At 36.1% G+C, this 26,058-nt stretch overlaps 1 protein-coding gene across 2 annotated transcripts in view; it reads left to right on the plus strand.

Moving 5' to 3' along the window:
- Positions 1-26,058, plus strand: part of FCHO2 (FCH and mu domain containing endocytic adaptor 2) — an 80,859-nt gene that overhangs the window by 19,072 nt on the left and 35,729 nt on the right. For both annotated transcript variants that reach the window (XM_067464566.1, XM_067464567.1), the window contains exons 2-9: positions 561-652; positions 6,892-6,966; positions 8,322-8,463; positions 8,545-8,697; positions 10,487-10,591; positions 11,620-11,718; positions 12,981-13,077; positions 25,607-25,651. In XM_067464566.1, the coding sequence (XP_067320667.1) occupies positions 561-652; positions 6,892-6,966; positions 8,322-8,463; positions 8,545-8,697; positions 10,487-10,591; positions 11,620-11,718; positions 12,981-13,077; positions 25,607-25,651 (808 nt within the window). The remainder of the gene's footprint in view (positions 1-560; positions 653-6,891; positions 6,967-8,321; positions 8,464-8,544; positions 8,698-10,486; positions 10,592-11,619; positions 11,719-12,980; positions 13,078-25,606; positions 25,652-26,058) is intronic.

Here is a 26,058-nt window from a genome sequence, read left to right on the forward strand (position 1 = left end):
TACTGATTGTCCAAATACTCTAGTCACTTAAAAATGTTTACATAGCTATTTTTCTTTCCATGCTATCATTAGGTTTAATAAAGTTTATAATGCAGATTGCCATACTTCAATATAAATATTTAATAATTGTTGCCCATCTAGGTTCTAGTGTGTTGTATCATAAACCTTACAGAGAGGATAAAAATGTTCATTCATTCTCAATCTCAAATTTTGCCTACGTATTGACTTCTGTAGGCATCATGCATGCCCATGCACTATGCATGATCTTTGCAGGCCACATAACATCAGTATACAGATGTTGAGAATATTAGGCAATATAGCTTCATATTATACTTCATTGCATAATATATTTTCTAGTTCATGAACTACTGAAATGCTGATTCAGTATCTGGGATTATCTCTGGATGAGAAACCCTTAGTAACACAAGATGGAAAACAAGATAGAAAAAAAAATGTAAACAATGCTATTAAGCTTACGTAATTCTGTTTTTCATTCTATGTAGCTTGACCCCCCCCCCCCAAACTATGACAAAACTTTGATGGCTTTGTTTTAATCTTAGGGGGAAAGGAACAATGGCTTTGATGTTCTCTATCATAACATGAAACACGGACATGTATCTACAAAAGAGCTAGCAGATTTTATAAGAGAAAGGTAAGTGTCCTTGTTATCTTCTTATGTTGGCATTTTACAAATATTTGAATGCTTTAAATCGTGATATATTACAGACTATTATTTCAATACTCTTGCTATATTGTTTGAAACTTTAAAAAAATGATCATGCCCAACTAGTATATAAGCTAATATGGCTGTGTGACACTATTACAGCATAATTCTATATTTGTTTACTCAGAGGGAAGTCTTCATTCCAGTGTGTGTGTTTTGTTGTTTGGATGCTTGATCATTTTTTATCAATTTAAATTTTATTTCAAATGACTGTTAACAATAGATAAAAAGCCTAGCACCTGACGTGTGCCCTGTGCTGTCTTTTGAAATCCAGCATTGTAAAGGGGGGTAGGGATGCACCAAAGCCCAGAGTGTTTTGGCACACCCCATTTTTAGCTTTTCTTGGCCCAACAGTATATTTTTGGCCACCAATTTAATGGAGAAAACGGCATCAACCAAATGAAATTATTAGGGGATTTTTAAAAAAAGAATGTGACTAATATGTAAATAATTTTCAGTGCAGTTACTGTATAAATGTTAAAGAAGAAATCCTGTTGAAAGTATGGAGTCATTTTATGCTGAGAGCAGGTGTGGGTGTGTTTCCAGTGCTTAATGTACTTTTATGATAGTTTGTGATAGTTAGCTCCTTCATTTGGAGCTTGCTAATCATGGTGAAAATACAGTATATAATGTTACATGTGATAAGAAGCACAGTCACATGATAGTCCGCCGTTCACTAGTGTTGTAATCTTCATTGGATCAGTTACAAATACTGATTCACTATTGCTACAACATACTTACTGAAGTTCTCTCAGATTAGATATCTCCTCATTAGCATTCATTGTAAAGCATAAACAGTTTAAGGCAGTGTTTCTCAACCTGGAGGTCGGGACCCCTGATGGTGTCAGAGGAGTCGGTGAGGAACATCAGAAAACACAGTATTTTCTGTTGCTCATGGGGGTTCTGTGTGGGAAGTCTGGCCCAATTCTATTGTTGGTGAGGTTCAGAATGCTCTGATTGTAAGTGAACTATAAATCCCAGCAACTACAACTCCCAAATGTCAAGGTCTATTTCCCCCAAACTCCACCAGTTTTCACATTTGGGCATATTGAATATTCGTGCCAAGTTTGGTTCAGATCAATCAATTGTTTGAGTTCACAGTGTTCTCTGGATGTAGGTGAACCACAACTCCAAAACTCAAGGTCGATGCCCACCAAAGCCTTCCAGTATTTACTGTTGGTCATTTGAGTTCTGTCTGCCAAGTTTGGTTCAATTCCATCACTGGTGGAGAATGCTCTTTGATTGTAGGTGAACTATAAATCCCAGCAACTACAACTCCCAAATGACAAAATCACTTCCCCCAACCCCACCAGTATTCAGATTTGGGCATATCAGGTATTTGTGCCAAATTTGGTCCAGTGAATGAAAACACATCATGCAGATCGGATATTTGCATTATGATTCATAACATTAGCAAAATTACACTTATGAAGTGGTAACTAAAATAATTTTATTGTTGGGGGTCACCACAACATGAGGAACTGTATTAAGGGGTTGCAGCATTGGGAAGGTTGAGAACCACTGGTTTAAGGGAATGGTTTTTACTGTCTTGGTGAAGACTGATTCTTCTTCGTGGTCTCTGTGAAAGTCGCACTTATGCTACTTCCTGCCTCTGCGCAGTGAGCTTCGGAATCCTCTAGACAGCTGAAAGTCTTCTGGCTGTTGCCCCGCCCACCCTCCGCAGGAGAAATATAACCAATGTGAGGGGCTGTAGCCTCGGTTCCTGTGATCCGCTGACATCGCAGCAGCTTGGAATGTGTCAGCAACTTACCTTGAGACTCTGTGGGGTTTTTTTTCTCATAGTTATTTTGACTTGGACTGGTTTTTGACTTTGGGCTTCAGGCTTATTGAACTGTATTGTTTGAATAAGGCTTGTACCCTTCCCTCCTTAAACTTGAAACAAACTGTATTGACTACTTTAAATGTCTACTCTTTTGCGGTTAATGCAGAAGCTTGTCCACTAAGGACACAGTAACAAGGCACAAAAGAGGAAAAGTAAATTTACGCAGCAGAGTTCAAAAACAGAAAAAAGCTTGTAGTCAAAAATAACAGTCCTTCAGAGTAACGTAAATCACATGGTCTTTAGATGCAGTTATACCAATACAGAGGGCATGCTTCTCCAACTCCCATCACCAGAGAGCGAGTAAGGGAGAGTAGCAGCAACAGAATTACGTGACCAGAATGAGTCCCTGTCCATCCTCCCCACTTTCTGTCATGCCTTGATTCTGTCGCTGCTGCTCTGTGGCACAGCAACTGAGGCTACAGTCACTCCCACTGGTTATATACCTCCTGAAAAAGGTGCGCGGAGCTGCAGCCCAAAGACTTTCAGCTGTCTAGAGGATTCCGAAGCTCACTGGTGAGGCATAGGAAGTACCATAAGTGCAAATATTACAGATAACCACTCGAAGAAACACAGTTACAGGAAAGCAACCATTCCTTTTCTGAATAAAGGACCCTTTAGTCCTTTGAACTATACACTATATATACATAGACTTCAAAAATGCTTTCAGAGAATGGTAATACTCTTGAAAGAGTTGCACTGTGTAAGTGTACAACTGGGAGTGAGAATTGTGTCCCAGTGGAGAAGATAGTTTTTTCATGGGGCAATTCCATAACAAGTCTGCCATGTCAGAGTATCATATTATGATTATAGCCACATCTAAATGTACTGAACCAGACTAGCAGATCTGCTTCCATAATTACAAAAGTGGAATCCGAAGAGAATAAGGGGTTTTATCGGCAAGCCTAGACTAGTAATACTTAGTCAAATACCAGAGAGTTGGGAGTTCTTTCCATCACAGCTTATCCTTTGAAATAACTTTTTAGTCAGCAAAATAAAGAAAGGATTTAAAATATTTATGCTGATTTTGCAAAATAGAATTGAAATTATTATTTCACAACTAAGCCGATACACAACCACAGCTTGCTTTCTCTGCTAAAACTGTATGCAAGTCTGGTTTGATTAAAAGAATAAACTATTTTCCACCAAGAAATGCACATGATGCATTCAAATTGATATGCTTTATAGTTGTCCCACCACGTTTATGAGTTTGACTTTTACTAATTTGATTATTCACAGATTTGATTAAAGTGTTATCTCTAGGAATCTATGTCCTCCAGTGGAAATTCCTCTGGAAGTTGACCATAGAGTCACATTGGAAGACCTAGAGAGAACACCTCTTTAGGAATATGTGGGTTCTCCAGTGGGACTGTATGATCATATTTCAACAGAGTCATGCTCAAGCTGTGGTTCTTAACCTGTGGGTCCCCAGGTGTTTTGGCCTACAACTCCCAGAAATCCCAGCCAGTTTACCAGCTGTTAGGATTTCTGGGAGCTGAAGGCCAAAACATCTTGGGACCCACAGGTTGAGAACCAGTGTGCTAGAGGGTCTACAGGTTCCTAGTTAGGTGTTCTCTGAAATAAAAACAGATTTTTAATTTACATTATTTCACTGGGGAACTGTGCCCCTAACCCTAGCAAGTGTGCAGGGCAGAAGCGTTTTGAGCTTTTGTTGTATTCTGCCTGTCTTGGATCTTCGGGGTCAGATAGAACCCTCCCGTCAGTAGAAGACTTATTCCCAATACAGATTCTCTGAGCCATTAGAAACTATCCTAGGGTTGAAGAACGTTTCTCAGAGTACCCCCCCCAAACTACGGTTGCATGAAGATATAGATGTAATAATTATAACAAATATAAGGTTTCTCTTCTCCCTCCATCCCTTTCCTCTTCCTTGGTGACATAGTGGACATTTATATAATTCTAATTTACTAACCAGAGCTCCACAACCCTCATCCCCTTTGTGGAGAATTTTTTTTGAAATAACAAAAATTCAGTTTTTTTAAAAAAAAAACCCTACTGTTACATATACATTGTACTAAGCTTAATGCAAACCAATCTGGCATCCTCTGTGTCTACAGCAGGAATCCCTAAACTAGGGTTTTAACAAAATATAAATGCCATATTTTTGAGGAAGATTCTCAGATTATTTTTCCACGTGTAACACATTCTTAGTTAACACATGAACTCTTAGGTGTTTTTACTTGGAAGTCAGTTCCTCTTATTTCAATGGAAACTAATTTCTAGAAAGGTATTCTTTGAATTGCAACCTCAAATTGCAATACTGTGCCTACTAGGCATTTTTCATTTAAGGTCCTATGAAGTTTGACTTAATAATAGAATAGGTTTTGTTTTGGATTCTAAGTTACTTGTTAACTGCAGACTGAACTTAAAGTGCATAGTGAGAAAAGTGAGCTATTTGAGAAGACAGTTATATAAAATTTGAATTGGATTCAGTTGATTAAAAAGTTAAGAGGAAATCAGACATAAATCAGCATAATAAAAATTGGGAATGTCTGCTTTTTCATTCTAAATTTACCTTCACAGATGCAAGCATCAATTTCTAGTAACTTGACAGATATTGATGGAGTATTGAAGTATAAATGGAATGATGCAACTTTTCTTTTTAAAATGGTTCCTATCTTGCACATTTTAACAAAAGATGAGACAGATATATTTTAATGACAATGTATGTAAAGTTTTAAAATAGCTTAATTGTGCATCTATCCATTCTTGCTTCCTGTTTCAGAATTTGTCCCATTTCTTTGTTTTTTTCTTCCTTAGATAATTTGATGTCTCTGTCCATGTTTACCAAAGATCTGCTCGGTTATTAGACCACTGGATTTAGTGATAGATAGCATGTTGTTTTTAGACAGAGAATATTTTCTTGTGTTGTATAATTTTCATTAGGCCTCATCTAATACAAAACTGATGCTGTAATTTGAATCACAAGATTCACTCTCCTTGAATATGGTCAAAGATATCTTAGAGCATATCAGTTTACCTCTTAGGTATAATGTTTCTGCTTGTCAAGTTGTCTAAACAAATCTGAGTTTACATTCCAACTGTTTTTGACATCATGGGATACTTCTTAGAGACTAAAATCCATTTAAATGCTTTAAACTGCATTTCTGAAAATCAAATATTTCCTGGCTTAAACCTGCCTTAAAATGTCATTGCAACATCCTTGACATTAGGGAATCAACCATGCAGCTGATCTAAAATTAGTTGCCTCCTAGAGGAATATTTTTGCGAGGTATATATTAGATCAAATTGTATAGAGTGAGAACTTAGTTGACCAGGACATCTCAGCTTACTGATTACACCATCTTTGTTTTTGTTTTGTTATTGCTGTGGTCAATGCTTTTATATGCCTGCCAAGTTGACTCTGACTATGGTGTGCTACATCTGATAAGATGCATTGTTTATATCTACTGCATAGCATAATGCATGGTGCTATTGTGACTTTTTTTAATGATCTGATGGTCACAATGGCTGAGTTTTGCATTTATTTGAGATAGTGGTGACTGAAAAAAAAAATAAGGGTACAAAGTTCTTGTCTGTAAATTCTGGGTGACATTGTAGATCAGACTCCCCTAGTTCTAGAACAATATATTTTTGTTAAATGATATCATGGTATATACCTTGAATTGATATTTGTATATCCAAGTTATGATGAAGAACAATATACATACTACATGTTTTTACTTTTAAAAATTATTTTTGTTTTATATTTATTCTGCCTTTTTCTATTATAAAGACTCAAGTTGGCAATTTAGATTTTACATTTATTTTGCTTAAATATTAAAAATAAAAAACTATTTCTAATGATATGAATAAAAATTCAGAAATCAAACCAATATTGAGAACAATGCTCTTTAAATCTTCTTTTGACTAATTTTAACGCTATCAATTCTGAGGTTGTTCAAATAGTTGTTGTTAAGTCAAGTATGGCTGACTTAAGTTCTGTATTACTGTATATACTCGAGTACAAGACTAGTTTTTCAGCACATTTTTATGCTGAAAAAGGCCCTCTTGGCTTATACTCGAGTGAGGATCCTGGGGGGAAGATGTTGGGTCAATTAATGTAATTTTATTGGTATCTATTTTCGTTTGAAATTTACCAGTCCCTGCTGCATTTCCCACCCTATGCTTATACTTGAGTCAATAAGTTTTCCCAGTTTTTTTGTGGTAAATTTAGGTGCCTCGGCTTTTATATATAGATAGCTAGATGGATGGATGGATGGATGGATATGGGTTGGCTTATACTCAAGTATATATGTTAATTTTATATTTAGGATATATTATTTTTATTCTTTGTTGTTAATAGGGCTGCAATAGAAGAAACATATTCAAGATCAATGACAAAACTAGCCAAATCAGCAAGTAATTATTCACAAATTGGGTAAGTTGATGTGTAAAAGTAGGACGTCCGCAGATTTTCCACAGATTTTCTTTTCTACACTGAGAAGTGTTGAACCGATAAACTAAATGCTGGTCACGTTTCTGCCTTTTCTACTGTTTGAGTACAATAAACATGCATATTACGTGAGTTTGTAGTACACATTTTCAATTATATGTGAAAACCTTCTCCATGGACGAAGGCAAAGACAGCTGAGGGCCAGGTGAACTCCCAATAATTAACTCCCAAAAGTAACTTTGGGTGTCAGATCAGCAGGTGCCAAATCAACTGTGTGAAGCCATCCATGTCTTTTTTCTGAGAAAGGAGTTTGTCTCCTTTCTCTGCTTAAAGAAATGACTAAAGTCTCCCTGTGCTTCTATCTGCTGAGAAAGGAATCTGTCTCCATTCTTGATGGAGAGAAGTGACCAATGCCTGGAAAAGCAACCAGTCTTTTGTCATTTCTCCCTACAGAGAAGGGAAGCACACTTTTTTTCTGCAGAGAGAAATGCAGTTGGACCTCCATCTATTTCTTTCTGCCAAGGACTGACTCTTTTTTCAACTGAGACAAATGTATGGATCCGCACAGCCAGACACCAGGGAGCTGTTCCCCAACATGTGAATATTCCCTTCAGCTTCTCTCCTGTCCGTGAGGCTGCAGGTGAAGGAAGGGGAATATTAAACTATGAACTGTACAGTATTTTCAGCTTGCAGCAGCATACTAACTAGGAGGAAGTATTCCAGTTAATACACAAAAATCATTGTTACACAAAGGGCATGGAATTGACCCCTTGTATAATATGCAGGCCTAGTGTATTTAGAAATATATCTGAAGAAATAAGACATTACTGTTGTTACTTCTTGGCAGTTTTCTTGAGGTTGTGGCAAGCAGAGTTATGTTTGCAAATATTTGAGCAGGAATACTTGCATTTTGTGAGTGCCTCCGTTGTCTCAGTCCACATGTCACAGTTCTAATGCATACCAGATCTCCAGAATCTGAAAGGATTTGCAAGGCTGAGATTGCAAGTGAAATTGTTCTTTCTATCTGAAAAAAAATAAGGAGAAATTAAAATGTCAGTGTTATTATTTTATTTCTATAAGAGTTCAACAAATTGTATTCAACCGCATTGATCATTAGCAGCATTAGCAGTAGCTATTGAATCTTTGGTTCATAGTCCATTTTGGCATGAGAATATATGAATAAGAATGGTATTTACATTTGTTTTGTTTGTTAACAGGTAAAAGATAAATAGTATGCTATACCAATAGGATACCATACACTATAAAAACATCTACACTGAACTTTTTTGGAAATGCTTAGAAGCTGTTTATACTTAAGTGTATTTTTTTATTCTTATTAGGACATTTTCACCAGTATGGGAAGTTTTCAAATCATCAACGGAAAAATTAGCAAGCTGCCACTTAGAACTTGTTCGGAAGTTGCAAGAACTAATTAAAGAAGTACAGAAATATGGAGATGAACAAATCAAAGCTCATAAAAAGGTTGTGTATACTGTTTAATAAATTTTAATGATTTCTGACAAAATAATTGGCAATGTTTGACACACATGTAATATTTTGCAGACTAAAGAAGAAGTTTCAGGGACTCTGGAAGCAGTGCAAACCATTCAGAGTATTACCCAGGCCCTCCAAAAAGCAAAAGAAAACTACAATTCAAAATGTGTGGAACAAGAGCGTTTGAAAAAGGAAGGTGCAACACAGAGAGAAATAGACAAGGTAACAGTTATGGAATTGTTTTCTTTGTGGTATATTTGTGCAAAATAGAAAACTTACTTGCAGAATTGCTTCTTTTGTTTTGTTTCCAGAATGAAAAGTAATAAATGTCTTGTGTTATCGAAGGCTTTCATGGCCGGAATCACTGGGTTGCTGTAAGTTTTTTGGGCTGTATGGCAATGTTCCAAAAGCATTCTCTCCTGACGTTTCGCCTGCCAATAAATCTAGCAGGCGAAACATCAGGAGAGAATGCTTCTGGAACATGGCCATACAGCCCGAAAAACTTACAGCAACCCAATAAATGTCTTAATTGTTATGAAACAGCCAATATTAATTAGAGTAATGGCATGTTACCCTATTTGCTTATTGGTTTCAGTTGTGTGTGCACATATTTAAATGCAGTTCTTTGTATGTAGAATCTTTGATAAATATAATCTTATGAAAATATACCGCACACAAGAAAGTTTCACTGGGCTTCTTTGAATAATTAACCTTTTAAACTCCTTTCAGGTTACTATGTCAGATACTTTAAAGCAATAATCAGCAAAAATAAATTATAACCTATTAAGTATCTGGGGAGCATTCTTTGTCATCTGCTGGTGGATCGATATCTGCTAACCCGCAGAGGTTTTTGATTTCCAGTTGTATTAACAAGGTTGTGAGAAAATAACTTTTTCTACCATAATCTGGCCACTGCTGAAAATGATTTGATAGCCAGAAATAAATCTGTTCAAACACTACAAATGAATGGTTAGATTTGCAGTGTTCTCAGAGGCACGTTGTTCTTTAATTTAAATTGTACATTATTTTGCTTTGGCTGTATTTACAGGTGAACAAATACAAAGAATAGCAGAATAAATCTTATAATCAGAAATCTGCCTAACTTAAGTATTGCCTGATGTGCAGTAGACTCTGATACCATAAATAGGCAAGACTTCTTCATTGATTTTGTAGGGGCATTTGTATACATTGTGTATTTTATCCCTTTGCTAATCCCAGATTTTGTTTCTTTGATTTCCATGTTTGAAGTCAAATTTACCCTAAATGCTAGTTGGAAAATTTAATGAATGTGTTGGTATACTAATTTTGTACAATGTAACTAAAATGAAAGACTTCTTAATGGAAATTCAAATACATATATGGCAGTTCAATTATGTATGCAATTATGTATCTCGAAAAGCCTGACTTGGCCACAGTGGTCCATGCCTTAGTTAATTGCTGAGTTAATTTTAAAATATGTTAGACAATATTAGCAGCCATCCTTTGGCTTTAGCTATGTAATTAAATCAAACAATACTCTTGATATTGACTTCTTGCTTTATGTAAGTTTACGTTAATATGCTGCCTGTCTTCACAATATGGGAAAATGAAGGTGATTTTTGGAGCAGCATTTTATATGGTATGTTGTTACTGTGAGCCCTCGTGTGGTGACAATTGGGATTTATTGTGAATTAGCAAATCTTTACACACATAAAAAGGGGGGGGGGGGGGAGTAGTCAAGTCAGGGCCTAAATATTCTAAAGACACCAGGTCCTGGCTGAACCTGAAACAGGATCAGCCCTGGTTAATACTTGGATGGGAGACTACAGACTAATATCAAATGCTGTAGGCTATATTTCAGTGGGGCGAATTTACAAAACTCCCTCTTTAATATTCATTTCCTAAGAAAACCCTCGGAAGTTCATGGGGCCACCATAAGTTGACAGGTGACTTACACACACACACACACAGGCAGGAATTATATTGTATGATTTTTTTCGTACGTTATACTCAAACTTTGTTATTTCTTCAGGCAGCAGTAAAATCCAAGAAAGCTACTGATGCTTACAGACTTTATGTAGAAAAGTATGCTGCAGCAAAATCTGATTTTGAACACAAAATGACTGAAACTGCACAGGTAAACTGAAGCCTTATTTTCTGTCAGTTGTGTCTATATTTAATCTTGCTTAGAGTAAGCAAATTGAAACTTAGTGGGTAATGATTTTCATATTCCTAAACTTGAAAGCAAACTAGTTATTAGATCATAAAGTAAAAACCCAATTCAGGCACTCCCCAATTTACACACAAGATCGGGTTTGTAGGTTCATTCTTACGTTGAATTTGTAAGTTGGGACAGGTCGAGCAAAAAGTGTACTCTGTAATTTTGGGGGAAAAAGAAGCACATTGTAGTTCCTTTGTAATTAGAATTGCTTTAAAAAAAAAAAAAACACCAAAGCTTCTAAGCAATAGAAAGGAAAACCATAGAAATAGATACCCTTTGCTCAAGGAGCCTCTCCTATTTATCCTGCCCCAGCTGCCTTGGCGTTATTAATGTTGTAAAATGAATTCGGTTTGACGTGACTTTAACTGCCCTGGTTCAGTGCTATGGGATTCTGGCAACTGTAGTTTTGCAAGGTCTTTGCAAGGTCTTTAGCCTTCTCTGTCAAAAAATGTTGCTGCCTCACTAAATGACAAATCCTGCATTGCATTGAGCCAGGGCAATTAACAGTACTGTCAGACATGAAGGAAAGGAGATGAGAAGTGGAGAGATACAGGGAGGTCAAAGGAGATATTGATAGGAAAAAAGGGGGAGGTGGAGAGATCAATAGGAAGAAAAGGGAAAGGGGTTTTGGAGAGATCGATAGGAACAGGGGAAAGAGGTTTGGAGAAATCGACATAAAGAACAGGGAAAAGGGGTTTGGAAAGATATTGATAAGAAGAAGAAGGAAGAAAGGAGTGTGTTTAGAGAGATACAGACATGCTTTGGTTCAGTGCTAAGATTTCATGCCAGATAGAGGGAGGAGAGGCCCGTTCGTGACTATGAGTTGTTTGTAAGTTGGCTGTACTGCCTGTACCTATAGTTCAGTATGTGAAGTTCTGTTTTTTCATGACCTGTTTTCCACATTGTACTAAACTATCTATTAAAAATATTTGTGGTGCATGCAGAAATTTCAAGATATTGAAGAAATGCATCTCCTCCACATGAAAGAGATAATAGAATGTTTTTCAAATACAGTAAAAGAAGTTCATGTACAAATTGGTGAGGTGAGTTTTTGGTTGCTTCTTTGATTTATCAATTAAGATGTATGTATTTCATCTTAAAATCTAATACAATTTAGTAAGGCTTTTATTTAATTTCCTATTACATTTTGCTGGAGTAAAGCTGATGAAATTAGATGAGGACTTGAGTGTTCGTTGCAATAGATTAGTCCTCTGTTACTTTTGCCATATGTAGAAACTGGTTGAAGTAAGTAGTTTTGGGTTACTGCCATTTTTAGTGTCAGATTAGTGTCCCAATAATCTTGTTGTATGAGTGCCCTGTTTTTCAATGTAGAAAAAAACATTGCTGGCATAGAATGGCATATGCCGTATTGGAGGAAGAGCAAGTAAATAAATGCATCTCTGATGTTGCAAGTGATGTTATTGGCCCCTGTAATATTGCTCCCAAACTAGATATGGAAACAGAGTTGTATTTAGCTTTGTGGCAAGGTCTTGTCCCTGTATTGCCATCCTGCTCATGTTTCCTGTTGCAAGTGAGTAGTTTAACATTTGGAGGCATTTTTAATAGGCCAATAAAGGCCTATGTTCCTTTTTATATAAAAGCAAAGGCACAGCATTAACTCCTGTGCAAAAAGAACCACCCCCTTCTCTGAATAGAATAGTAGAAGATGAAAGCTTAGCCAATCCAGGGAGAATCTAAAAGAAACACTAACCCCATCTATTCCCTCTGCCATGGCCCTGCTTTTGTCCTTTTTTAAATACCTGGACAGCAAAATTTTGAGAGTGACTCCTTAGTGTTTTAGAGGAATGGCAAGGAGAGGCAGGCATACATTATTATTATTATTATTAGTAGTAGTAGTAGTAGTAGTAATGTCAGTTTCTTGCATTTATTTTTTTTACTAGAATTTCTTGACTTATACACAAGTGTATACATTAATTTCTTCCTTAAGCTGTAGCCCCTGTATAGCATAACTCCTGAAGCTTTTTGGGGTTACAAGAAAAGGAAGAATGGATGAAACATCAGCTGCACAATTGCCTTTGACTGCCACAACCATTGGATATTACTCATTAAGTTTATTGTGTCTGATGAAAAGTTTCTATTAACTCTTTGGGAGGGCAATAGGAGAGTTAAGGAATACTTGCCTAAAGTCAGCTTGATGTTACAGAACTAGTTTCATGATTCTTTAGAGCTAGCTTGACTCTAATTCCGAATGTGTCCTAGAAAGTAATAACCAAATATGAATAATTAAAAATGTTTCATTTACCAAAGCACATCAAACTTTAATCGTGCTGTTTTCCCCCAAAAGGTCCATGAAGAATTTATCAACAACATGACAAATACAACAGTTGAAAATTTGGTACAAAAATTTGCTGAATCAAAAGGCACTGGCAAAGAGAGACCTGGTAAGAGAATACAAGTAATGGATATATGATTTCCTTGTGTATTTGTTTACATGATTATATACATCTTTTTTCTTAAATGGTTATTAATATGCATATATGATCCTTATTAAAATGTTTATTTTAATGTATTCTTGATTTTTCAATGCTTAAAAATGTATTCAGAATCTGTCTAACTAAAGTATTAACCCTCTGTACACATATACCAAGGCTTTGTTACAAATTCCTTTCCCTGCAACTCTTAGAACTGCCCCTAAACCAACTCAGGGTGCCCTCCCCCCATCTTTTAAGAGTCATGGGGAGATGTAATGGGCTTTAAAAATCTTGATCGATACTAGAGGGTAGTGAATTTAACTTCGTATTTCCAGTCGAACTGCAGGGTTGTTACAAGGACTATTGATTAGTTTTTTTAATTAGAGGAGTGCCAATATAAGGGTAATATTTTATGGGCATAAAAATTAAGTTAAAATGACAAGGCAAGGAGTGTGCGGCTTGTAGATTAAGTATTATTGTTATATATGTAGTATATGTTTAGTGGTGGAGGGATGGGTTAGTTATAGTAAGGATGATTGTTTTTGATTTTGCTTTGTTAGCTGTGGTAGTATTTTTATATAAAGCAAAAGTGTCTATAGTTTTGTTTTTGTGGGTGGGTGAGACTGTTCTCTACATTTGTGTATTTTTAATTATTGCCCTTACTTTCCTTTGCTTGTAGATGTGTTGGTTTATGTTTTTGAATTAAAAATAATATTGAAAATCATGGATAGCCAGGGAAATTATGATAATATATATATAGACATGAATGGTTGAAAACATGCTGCAAATGTGAGCAATATGATTTTGAAAATATTTATTGGCAGGTAGTTTTGAATAGGAATTGAGGTCAAATGAATCTGTGATATTATGATTTTGTCTAGCTTTTTGTAGTCAGGCAGTGTGTTTGGAGAAACAGGAATTAGATAATTTGATTTGAAAGAATTAATGTTTTGACTCTGGTCAGCAAACTGCAGTTGACTAGATTTTTTCTAGCCACCTATGAAGTCAATTCTTGTTGCAAAACTGCTGTTCTCACAATAAAAAAAATAGAAATCGAATACAGTACACTGAAATCTATGCACATAATAAAAGTGAAAATGTGTGTATGTGGTGGAGATGTCCTCTTACACAGACAGCCTCTGGCCTCCACAAACAGCTTTAACCTACAGTGCTGAGGAGCCACCAGAGCACTTGTAGACAGTGTAGATTACAGTAAGCCTCATGAACATGTCTCCCAACCCCTGCTAATGTCCTCCGCAAACACCATACTGCCCACCACCTAAGTGAAGGCTTTCATACGGAGACAGTTTCATCCTAGATTTGATGTGTTCCCTTCGCATCCCAGTATTTCTGATTTTCTCCATTTCTGTGTTATTTGCATGACCCCGCCCACTGCCTCTACCTTAATCATATGCTACCCTTAACTATGGCACACAGCAAACAGAGGAATTGATCAGTAACCGAACATACTAGAGGGGTTTTAGGGGACTGACTCAACAGAATGAATATTGTAGTTCACCCTGCATCAAGACAGACCACTGTGACACCCACCAACAATGGACCTGGACCACATTTGGCACACACATGACCAACAAGAAATACTGGAAAGGTTTGGGAGGAATTCATCTTGATTTATAGGTATTATTGTAGGTACTGGGATGTATAGTTCACCTGCACTCCGTACCCCACAAATGATGGACCTGGAACTAACTTGGCACACAGACTCTCATGACCACTGAAACATACTGGAGGTCTTTGGAGGGATGGATGTATAAGAGTTATCGTTTATCTACATCCAGAGAGCACTGTGAACAAGAAAAAAGACTAAATTTGGTACATGCACCCTTCATAGATATGGGATCGCAGTGGCACAGCAGGTTAAGCCTTTAAGCTGCAGAACTTGCTGACCGAAAGGTCGGTGGTTCAAATCCGCAGGACGGGATGAAATCCCATTGTTAGCCCCAGCTTCTGCCGAACTAACAGTTGGAAAACTTGCAAATGTGAGTAGATCAATAGGTACCACTCTGGAGGAAAAGGTAACTGCGCTCCATGTAGTCATGCTAGCCACATGACCTAGGAGGTGTCTATGGACAATGAAGATGAACACCACTCCCCAGAGTCAGATCTGACCAGACTTAATGTCAATGGAAAACCTTTACCTTTACCTTTTCCCTTCATAGAGATACTTAAAATCAGTTTTTGGTGATATTGGCTTGATGTAATTAAAAGGTTCTATTTGTTGCAACAGAAAAAAACCCCTTCTCAGCAGCTCTCCCTCTCTGGTTTAAGGAGTAGACAAACACCAGTTGCCTCTGTAGTAAAAAAGGACTTTATACAAAAGAACATTTACAATACAGGAACTCTTCTCAGACTTTTCTGCCAGCAACTCCCAAGCAATTGAAGTCTTCTTGCTTGCAAAAGCTTTCTCCGTCTTCTTCAGGCACTTTTCAGCATTCTCTTAAACACACTCCTCCAAAACAGACTCTCTAAACCTACAGCATCAGCCCTCAAAACAACATAAAAGCTTTGTAGTCTTTTAGTACTTTTACAACTACTCCATCCTGGCTGCAAATTACATAAAATTAACCAGGCGGTTTGATTGTCATTACTTACAGCATGCTTGGTTCTGATTCTTACATTTCCTTACATTCACTTAAGAATGACATACTTAAAAATTCCAACAGATATATCGTATTTCACTGAATAAGTCTCCTTTTACTGTAAGGCATACTCCTCTTTTTGATGCTTTTGTTTTTCAAAAAAGAATGTTCAATGACTATTTTTAGAATTTGCTCTGATTGCACAATGCCTTATTTTGTTTTAACCTGGAAGTCATCTTGTTTCCACGACCCTTTTTTAGTAGCACTACGGGTCCTTTGGGTAAGCACGGGAAGGGGGAAGTGGCACTTAGCTCAGCCAGACTAGTAAACAGTGGGGGATAATAAGGTGGGGGCTGTCAGAGCCATTGGGGCAAGGGGGGCTCCCCCTCTCTCGGCGGTAAACTGTTTTTATGGAAGCCATTGTCTATCTCTTGACCAAGTCCTCCTTTGCAGCTTTTGTGAAATGTGCAAGATTATTGTTTGGGAGTTTTGCTTCTACCTCATATTTTTTGATGTTATTAAAAACAGTGATGACCAAGACATGTGACATTCTACAGGCACCTTGCACAACAAAGGTTCTGAAGAAAAGTTGTGTTTCAAGTCATAGCAGTGTATGAATAGTACATGAACAGTACAAACTGTATTTCACAGATTCTGTGCCCTCCCCCCAATTTTAGGGGCTTCAAAATCATATTACAATTGATGCCACCTTAGATTCATGGGGTTTGGTCTTTCTTTTTTAAGAACATGGTTCTCAAAACCTCACTTTTGAATTCCTCTATACATTACATTTCAGGTTGCTTTCTTTCAAGGTCCCCTTTGTGATAATTATTATATCAATCAGAAGTGTGTCGAATTGGGAGCCCTTTCCATTGGGTCAGACAGGAATTTGATCTGACTTTTCTTACAGCATCTTTATATTTCTTTTAGCTCATATCAGTCCACATACACAGCAAGAATTACTAGAAATTACTTATGATTAAAGCAGATGGAGAGGAATGTAAATCCATTCTCAACAATAAAAGCTAGATATTAAGTTTTAATTATTTTAACTTCTTTAATTATTCTAAATATGTTATGCTATACATTTTTTGTGGTCAAGATTTCACTACCTTGTGTGTGAAACCTGACATTTTGCAAGTTTGTGTTTTTGGATATATAATATCTCTGTTTCTCACACACAGACATACACATGTGTGTGTGCTCATAGATCACGATAAAGTGGGAAACGGCGAGACACAGAATAGATGACAAGGGCAATCCCGACATTTAAAGTCTGTGAGAATTAGAGCAGAAATATATGCAACAATAAGTAGAATTATTTTTCACAAATGCACCCAGAAATTTAATCCAGAATGCAGCCATAAATTGCCCTGTGTTAAAACCGCTTTCTGTTGGTCCATTGTTGGCAACCCCCAGGTTTCAGTGTACTGTGTTGCTTTGAGAGTTATAAGTTATGCAGGGCTGTCTCAAAACATGATAGGCTGTGTTCTTACTCTGTCTGGCAGTGGAAATGCCTTTGCTGGAGTATTGCTGAAACAGGGATTGAAAGTTCTATGCCATTTCTCAGCTAATTTACTTCTATGTATTTAGTACCTTCTAACTAACTAGATGTCTAATTTGTGATGGTGATTGAAACGAGACAGGCAGAGTTAACATCAAAATACCACTTAGGCATTCTTAAATCTTGAAATTGCAGGGTATTTATGTGGGATAATGAGTATGTTCTTTGGTAAACCTTTAGGCTATTTATTAAATAAAATCACACACACACAAATATATAAAAATATATAACTTCCCCTTAGGGAGAGACACATATGTTCCAATGCCTGGGTAATTGGTTCATATTACATTCCATTGCAACTTTCTTAAGCAATCCCTCATAGCTTGAGGATGATTGTCTTCCAGATGTGGTGTCTTAGTGGTGGGTCCGTAGGTGGCTGTGGAGCCCTATTTTTGAACCGCATGTTCTCCCACAGTGAGGACATCGGTTTCCAGAAGGTTGTGGTCCGCACATTTTTCCTTGATGTCTTCATCTGCATCTAGTGTTGGTGTATAGGCACTTATGATGGTTGCCTGTTGGTTTTTGGCAAGATTCCATTGAATGACACATTGCATAGTACACATTTTATACTTTCCATATAATCTATTAAGGTATTAATTGCATTATCTTACATGGCAAGTTAGTTCATCTTGAACTATATAGCTTTTGCCATTTGTTCCTTTTCTCATAGTGGGAACTTTAACTCTTTAACAAAGTCTTATTAGTGATTACCAGCCATCATCTTCAGCACGTCTTGGCAGTTATCAAGTAGGAACAGTATTATCAGTTTTATGGCAGCCGTTGCTTTGTATGCTGGAATCTGACTGAACCAGTTGAATTGCTAGCTCATCATTATTCTTTTTATCTCTCTCTAGCCTCTGCCCAGCAAATCACCTGTTCCATTTGATCTAGTAAAATAAAAGATATATAGTAGGCCTTGTTTGAATCATCAATTGCATCCTTTGGTCATATTGTCAAAGACAACATAAACAGAACAAACATAGTTTATGCTTGACTTTTGGCTGTCATCCACCCTGATTTCCTCAACTAGTCAATTATCATCATCATAGCATTTGTCTCTAGTTTATTTTGAACATATCTGAAGGAAGGTTTTTTGGCCTTATCTACAGTTAAGTGATATATTGCTCATAATTAGTTTCTGGGGTCTCAACAGAGCATGCATGCACATTCTAATATTTCTAGCTTTTTGAATTTTATATTGAATTTTATATTGTATAGATTATATTCTATATATTCTATATAGGAGCCCCCGGTGGTGCAATGGGTTAAACCCTTGTGTTGACAGAACTGAAGACCAACAGGTCACAGGTTCGAATCTGGGGAGAGCGCGGATGAGCTCCCTCTGTCATCTCCAGCTCCCCATGTGGGGACATGAGAGAAGCTTCCCACAAGGATGGTAAAACATCAAAAAGTCATCTGTGTGTCCCTTGGGCAAAGTCCTTGCAGACTGCCAATTCTCTCGCACCAGAAGCGACTTACAATTTCTCAAATCAGTCCTGACATGAAAAGAAAACCTATATGTTATTTCCAGACCTCACAATTGGCAATGAAAATAAGACTGGGATGTAACATTGTTGGGAGAGTAGACATTTAAAAAAAATCAATAATAACGCAACTACTAAGCTTTGGTGAAATATTAGGACCTTAAACACAGCAGGATGAGTATCAGTATCCTTGTTTACCATTGTGAAGAAACAGTAGGATCTCACATATCACTGTATTTGGAGGGACAAATTGATTAGGATTTTCATTATTCATAAATGTACTTGAGTGCTTTTTGCCCTTTCTTTTTCAGAAACGACTTTTATGCATTACTTGAACATTGGCATGCTCATAATCCATATCATTCTCACTTTAGCCATCCACTGTAGTTATCTTTTTTTCTTTTTTATAGTGAAACAGGCTGTGAAATTTTCTGCATCACTACGTTAGTTGTTTAAAAACAGATATTGATTTTCTTTATTTTGGCAGATGAAGGTGCAGTAGGGAATTCTTTGAGTAGACAGGGAGTAGAAATAAGGAAAGGAGCAGATATCAGGACATTGGAGCTGAGAAAAATCACTTACTTTTCCTTAACCACTGACAGTAAGTGTGAGAGAGGTTCAGGGATATGATCTTGTGGTCAAATGCGTAAATAATGCACAGAATCCACCATGTGTTCAGATTCATTCCCTATTATTCTGATATCTGCAGCTCAGAAATAGACATATTGAATTTTCCCATGGATTCCATTGTGGTTCTGTAGTAACCCATAAGGGGCAGAGATCCTTCTTCAAACTGGATTTTCTTCAAATCTAGATAATTAAAAGTCTTTGCATTTCTTCCCCTCCACCAAACATGTGTCTACATGCATTAAGATCACATATACTTGCTTCTCTTATACTACTTATCTCACATGCTAATCTCCAACTTTGAATTTTAAGGGAGGGGTGCTTGATCATAAAGAGGATAAAATTGAATTAGAGGAGCTTTGTGCATTTATTATTCATCACTTTTCCATCCAGAAAGTCATTGTTACTTAGAAAATATGAAAACATTAAAAAGTAGCAGTATGGGAATGTTAAAATGGAAAGCAGAGCAAATTGTTTGTATTGAGAGTGAAGAAGGCAGTGAAAGATTGATCCAGATTTGGGGGTGGGGGGGGGGGGGAGTAATATGAAATAGCTCTTATTTTCTCTATCATACAGTAGAATGTGAAAAGTAGTGATGCTTACAAATTGGATGAATTTCTATAAAATATGTAAGGATCCAAAATCAGGTTTACTGACCTTTGCTTCTACTATTCCACAATGATACTATTACCAAACACTTGTTCTAGAAGCTAAGATAAAGAATTTGGTGCTGTAGCTTCTATGCACCCATTCCTTTTCTAGTTGACTAAATGCTGCTCAGTACTTTAAGGAAATTGATATCCAGAAGTCTTTGAGAGCTTTACATGCTCCCTCCCTACTTTCTAGGTCTGTGTGCTGGAGCACCATTTCCACTCCATATAGTTATATCAGATGCTTCATTTGCACACAGTCTATTACTTTATAATGGATCACCTTAGTGCATATGTCCACATACGTGGGTGTAGCAAGTTTTCTGAAAAAGTACAACAACATGATCAGAAATTCATTTGTTTATAAATCATTTGCTAAGTAGAAAGTATACAGAAAATATCAGAAGTATAGACGAGGCCAGTATTGGCAAGACTACTGTGATAGAAACTGGGCTATGATCAGAAGGATCTTTCAAATTTGTACAGTGAAATAGAAAGTAGTTGAATACTATTTAAAAGATGTTTTGTATATTTAGATGTACTATCCAACAAAAAAGGAAAAGAAAGAATTTTCCATGTTGTAAAGTCCCTTTTATATAGAACCTTTTTCTGGTTTCTCTTGAACGGTATATGCTATACTTTTGATAAAAATCTAATTAAAATCTCAAATATTTTTTTCCAACTGCTCACACACAAAAGAGAGATCCAGCAAAGCTTCATTGGGAAATTGATCTAGTTTTCAATCCAGCTAAAGTTAGGTTGTGCGACTATGTTCCATTGAAAGCAATTGACTTGAGTTAGTCATGACTGACTTGTTCAGTTGATTTTATAGGAATGGGCTATGACTTGTCCTTGATTTTTAAAATCTTTTTCTAGTTTTCATTTCAGTCTGTCTATGATACAGCTTCATAGAAGTGATTTTACTGTATACCATTTTGCTTGCATTCATGTAAGGTAACTTGTTTCTATGTTCAATTGTCGGGTTAAAATCCTTTCTGCTGTTTTTTTTTATATAACTTTTCAGGTTTTGCTGTATGTTTATCTCCTACAGAAAGAATAGTGCAGTTTTGTGTTTTGTGTCAAAGACTAACATTCTAAGTAATTGGAGTAATCCTGATTTTTCAGTATATGAGTTTAACCCATTTGACAGTCATGGTAAATATTTCTAAACAGCATTCTTGCATTTCTTTTCTTTGTTATGTCTTAGATACTGATTGTGTCAAAAAGGGTACAGAAAAGCCAGTGGCTTTGTTTTTCATTTAGAAGCATTGCAAATGGTACTTTCAGAAGATACTATGAATTTATAGTTTAATATGTGTTTCTGATTTTTTGACTTGAATTTTTTTGCTGATGCTAAATATGAAATGGCATCAGATTTTAGCAACAAAAAGATTTTCTTGTATGTTTGTACACACAAAATTGACCTTTGTGATCCAGCTTAACATCTAAGTACTAAGAGCAATCATTTGTTTTGACAGCAGAATTAATTGAGGCTAAAATAGTCGAAATTCCACTTGTATCAAGCTGTTCATTAGGAATTGCTCTCTGGCTTTAGTGCTGTCAGAAAAATAACCTGTCCTGCTATGATTAAATAGCAGAATGATGGTCGGTCCACTGCATTTGAGAAAGAGGTTGAATAAACTTTCTACTGCGGAAACAATTCAGAAGTGACACGCTGCAAGGGGGGTCAGAATGTGCATTGATATCCAGCTGAGCTGTCAACTGGCACTGAGCCAGACACGCAAAGCTTTGCCATTTTGAAGCAGCATGTGAGGCATATGCAGTTTTGAAAAAATTGTCCTCCTTTCATGCATGATTTACTGCCAGAGGGGGAAGAACCCCTTTGTTTTCATCTAAAACCAAGCATACTGTCTGCCATTATATTTGTAACTACAAATAGCTCTAACTTGTGTGGCTTTTGAGTAAGGGCTTCCTTTTATAATGCTTTCAAGAAATAGTTTGGCAATATGTACAATCAACTAGTAACATAGATTGGTTATTTTAATATTTATTTCAGAAAGTATAGAGAAGTGCATTTTCCTTCATTTATGGTTATGATATTTTAAGAGGAAAACAATTCTTAATCTGTTTGAATACGTACTCTGATTTTAAAAATTCCCAACTTAATGCTACTAATGTATTTTAAATGTTTATATCTGGTCTTTGCTTAAAATGATATTTTCAATTATTTCCCTCACTAATTTAAATATCTAATATGTTTCCTACATTATCATTTTAAAAATATTTAAATTGCCATTAATCTGTAGCTATTTTTTCTTGTTTGGCCTATCTGCTGCAGCGCACACTAGTTGACCTGTCATGACACCATGCTCTTAACCGATTGGCGAGACAACGTAACTGTTTTCAAAGCCATTAGTGCCACTTCACAGATTAATTAGGTGGCAGGTGACGCTGTGGGATGACTGAATGTTAAAATCTGCTTCACCCATCCTTCTCGAGAGATAGAGTGGATTACTGGAATCTAACAAGCAAATTATCTGAAGTAGACTCAAAGCACAATTGGATGTATTACTGTATTCAGTACTGGAGTTTCATCAGTGCAATTTCCAATTTAGATGAATTGACATGTGTCAAAATGGTTTATCCTTCCTGAAAATGTGTTCTAGTACTCTGACTCCTAATTGAGGGTCAAATCCCTTTTCATTTATGCCTATTTTAAGACAGAATATACCAAGAGAATGGATTTTCTTTGTCACGCTCAACTGAGTAATTATTTTTGGGTTGTGTAATCCAGCATTTGTTTTTGCCTAAATTCAGTGGTAACCCCAAAAATCTGCTTATTGATAACTACTATGAACTTCAATTTGTGGCAATCCTATCAATCAAATACCTCCAAATCCCCTGTTATCAATAGCCCTGCTGAGATCTTCAAAATTCAGGGCAGTAGCTTCCTTTGAAATATATAGTATATTTATTAGTTGCAATAGACATAATAACATATAACCAAAAAAATGAAGCAAGGAAAAGTGGGGGAAAGCTTTATGTATACACACATACAGATACAAAGAAAGACACACATATATAAAACTGGGCAAAAGCTCAAATGCAGTTTCTAAAATGTTAGACTGAAACAATGCAGACTAACTAAAGGACTAAATGCTAACTAAAATACCAAAGCAATCTGACACCCCTCCCATGCAAACTCTAATGAAAAGAGAAGAAAATGCTGAATTGTAGAAAAATACAATATTTTACCATTACAGACCCCATTAAGAATTTCTAGCAACCATAATAATACATTACTGCATTAATGCATCCTTAGTTTTCTTATTGTAGTTTAAATCCTATGTTAATTTGGCAGTTTGGGCTAATTAGATGTGGCATCTAACTTTATATATAAAACAGTCATATATAGCTCAGATGTACTACTTTAGTCTTTCAAGTTATGGGTGTAACAAAGGAACACAACCGTTGAAGACATATCTGCTGAAAGAACATTGTTGGCTGATATTTGATAGGGTGTGTTTTCAAAGGTATTTCATTCAAACTGCTAATTTGCTGAGGGGTCTTTAGCAGTTTACTGCCTTTCAGATAATTTTTCTAACTGGCATTTGGATTGATAACACTGAGTTAACTACAGAATCAGAATATCCTAAACTTAAGAATGATCATCATTCCACTTTGCAGAAAATTGTTTAGTGAGAGACTATTGTTTTATGTCTTGAAACTTTTGTGATTTCATTTGGGAACGAGAAGTGTATTTTACTTCATTTATGGTCATGATATTAAAAAATGAAAGCAACTGTTATCTGTTTCAATACATAGTTGCATTCTTAATTTTAAAAATACTATTGCTCCATATTTCTGAGTTGAGCCTTTGGAAAGTAGGTAATTTCTAGATAAGGTTCTTAGAAGAAGAATTCTTAAGAGGAAAATATTCTTTCTAATAGGATAATGGCCATAACTACCCCAAGAGGCCTTTTCTTACAATTAGAGATGTTTTGCTTTTCTTTTCTTTTCTCTTTTTTCGTGGTGTTGGCCAACCAAAATGTGTGGTACCCATTTAATCTAGTTCATTCTGACAAGGATGAGGTTTCATCCATGGAAGTGAAAGAGTTCAGAATCATAATGAAAATATTAGTTACTACTGCTACTTCAAAATTGTGTGTAACCTTGAAGATAAGTCTGGCTCTTTTGTATGCTTTTAAGGCAAGTGGGGATCTCTTTCAGACCTCACAATCAGCTTCTCAACTGAAATTATGTTGTTACAGGCTTGGTTTATTTTTGAGGCCTGGAAACATACATAGACTTCCAGAAACCCTGGCCAGCTAGGAATTCTGGAAGCTGAAGTCCAAAATACCTGGAGGGCAGAATCCAACGGGCTGTACAGGCCTCCTGTGGCATGTGATATGAGATATAATGGAGGAAGCTAAATATATTAGAGTGTATATGTTACTGGGAACAAAGAGGTAGGCTATTACTAGGCAAACTGCCTGTTCAGAGATGAACGAGATTACAACTTTTAGGTTTCTATCAACATTGAAATATGAGCAGGTTTGACCACTAGATAAACCCTCATAGCAGATGCATTGGCTGATGTAGTTGGGATGGCAGCCAGCCAAAGAGTGCAACCATACCAGGGCGATGTAATATCTGAGATCTTCTATGAATGGATGACAGAAAAAGGTACCTTTATTTTAATTAGGCAGCTGATATGCTATGAAGAGAATAAAAGAAGCCAAGAGGAGATGGCAATCAGACTGTTTTGGCAGTCTGCAATGGATGAAGAGGGGGCTATGCTGATGTGGCTAAAAAAAGATATGAAATAGCTATGCAATGAAGGTTTATAGCTATGTAATGAAGGTTTATAAGTATAATAGTACTCAATTAAACCCTTTAAAGTATGTTTAGAGATGTGTAATGCTCCATCAGATAAGATTGTATTTATTATGGATAGATAGTTATGGATAGGGACAGAATTTTGTACAAGTTATATGTATATGTATATGTGTATGTGTATGTGTGTATGTGTATGTATGTATGTATGTATGTATGTGTATGTGTGTGTGTGTATCCCCTTAAGATATATTATGAAAACTATGAAAGAAACTGATGGTACTATAAAATGTGTGCTATCCTATGTCTTGTTATGTAATGTAATCTACTGTGATGAAATGGAAACACTCAGAAATTGATATGTCAGAGTTTTCCCCTAAGATAAATATATATGTTTCTATATCTGTGATCACATATAATAAATAGACTCAATGATTACAAAAGTATTTGCTCATCTTCCCATGCAAAAATTCCAGAATTTAAAAATGCTGAAGTGGAGTGTTGATGTTAATTCTACTTGTCTTGTTAATCCACTATCACAAGTTAGATGTCTAGGCATCTAGAAGGTGATAATGGGTACCCACGCAGAATCCAACTTAGTTGACAAATAGCAAAAGCCCCTCAGTTTACAGAGATAGGAGTGTGGAACTGTGTCTGTTTGAGTGTGTTTAATTAATTCATTGACCAAACATCACAGCTATAATTTTAATTGATTATTTTCCATAAACAATTCAAACAAATAACATTAGGATATCCATCTTTTTCTTATTTTCAAAGGCTTGATTGAATTTGAAGAATGTAATACAGCTAGTGCTGTTGAAGGTAAGTTCCTCTTGCATTGTTATGATGGTTTAAAATGTACAATATATCATATTTGCTTCCATTATGAAACAGAGATTATTTTAAATGTTTCTGTGACACAAGCTATAGAAAAACTGGTTACTTTTTGTATCCTACTAGTAAGGGTATGCCACCACAAGAGATTGTCAGATGTCCCTAACTTCTCACCATGCTAATAAGTCTCTTCTGTTAAAAAGAGTGCAGTATTTGAATATACTTTTAGTCATAATAGAACCCCCGTCATAAAGATCTTAAGATGAAACAAAGAACACCTAAAAAATTTCTAGCTAAGACAGATTACTCAAGTGTTTTTCTTAGTTTGTTTTCTCTTTTCTCTCTATTTCTTCATTCTGTGTTCAAGCTTTTATAATGTGTAACTCTAAGATTTT

Source organism: Anolis sagrei, chromosome 2, assembly GCF_037176765.1.
Source record: "Anolis sagrei isolate rAnoSag1 chromosome 2, rAnoSag1.mat, whole genome shotgun sequence".
In the NCBI taxonomy this organism is placed as follows: domain Eukaryota; kingdom Metazoa; phylum Chordata; class Lepidosauria; order Squamata; family Dactyloidae; genus Anolis; species Anolis sagrei.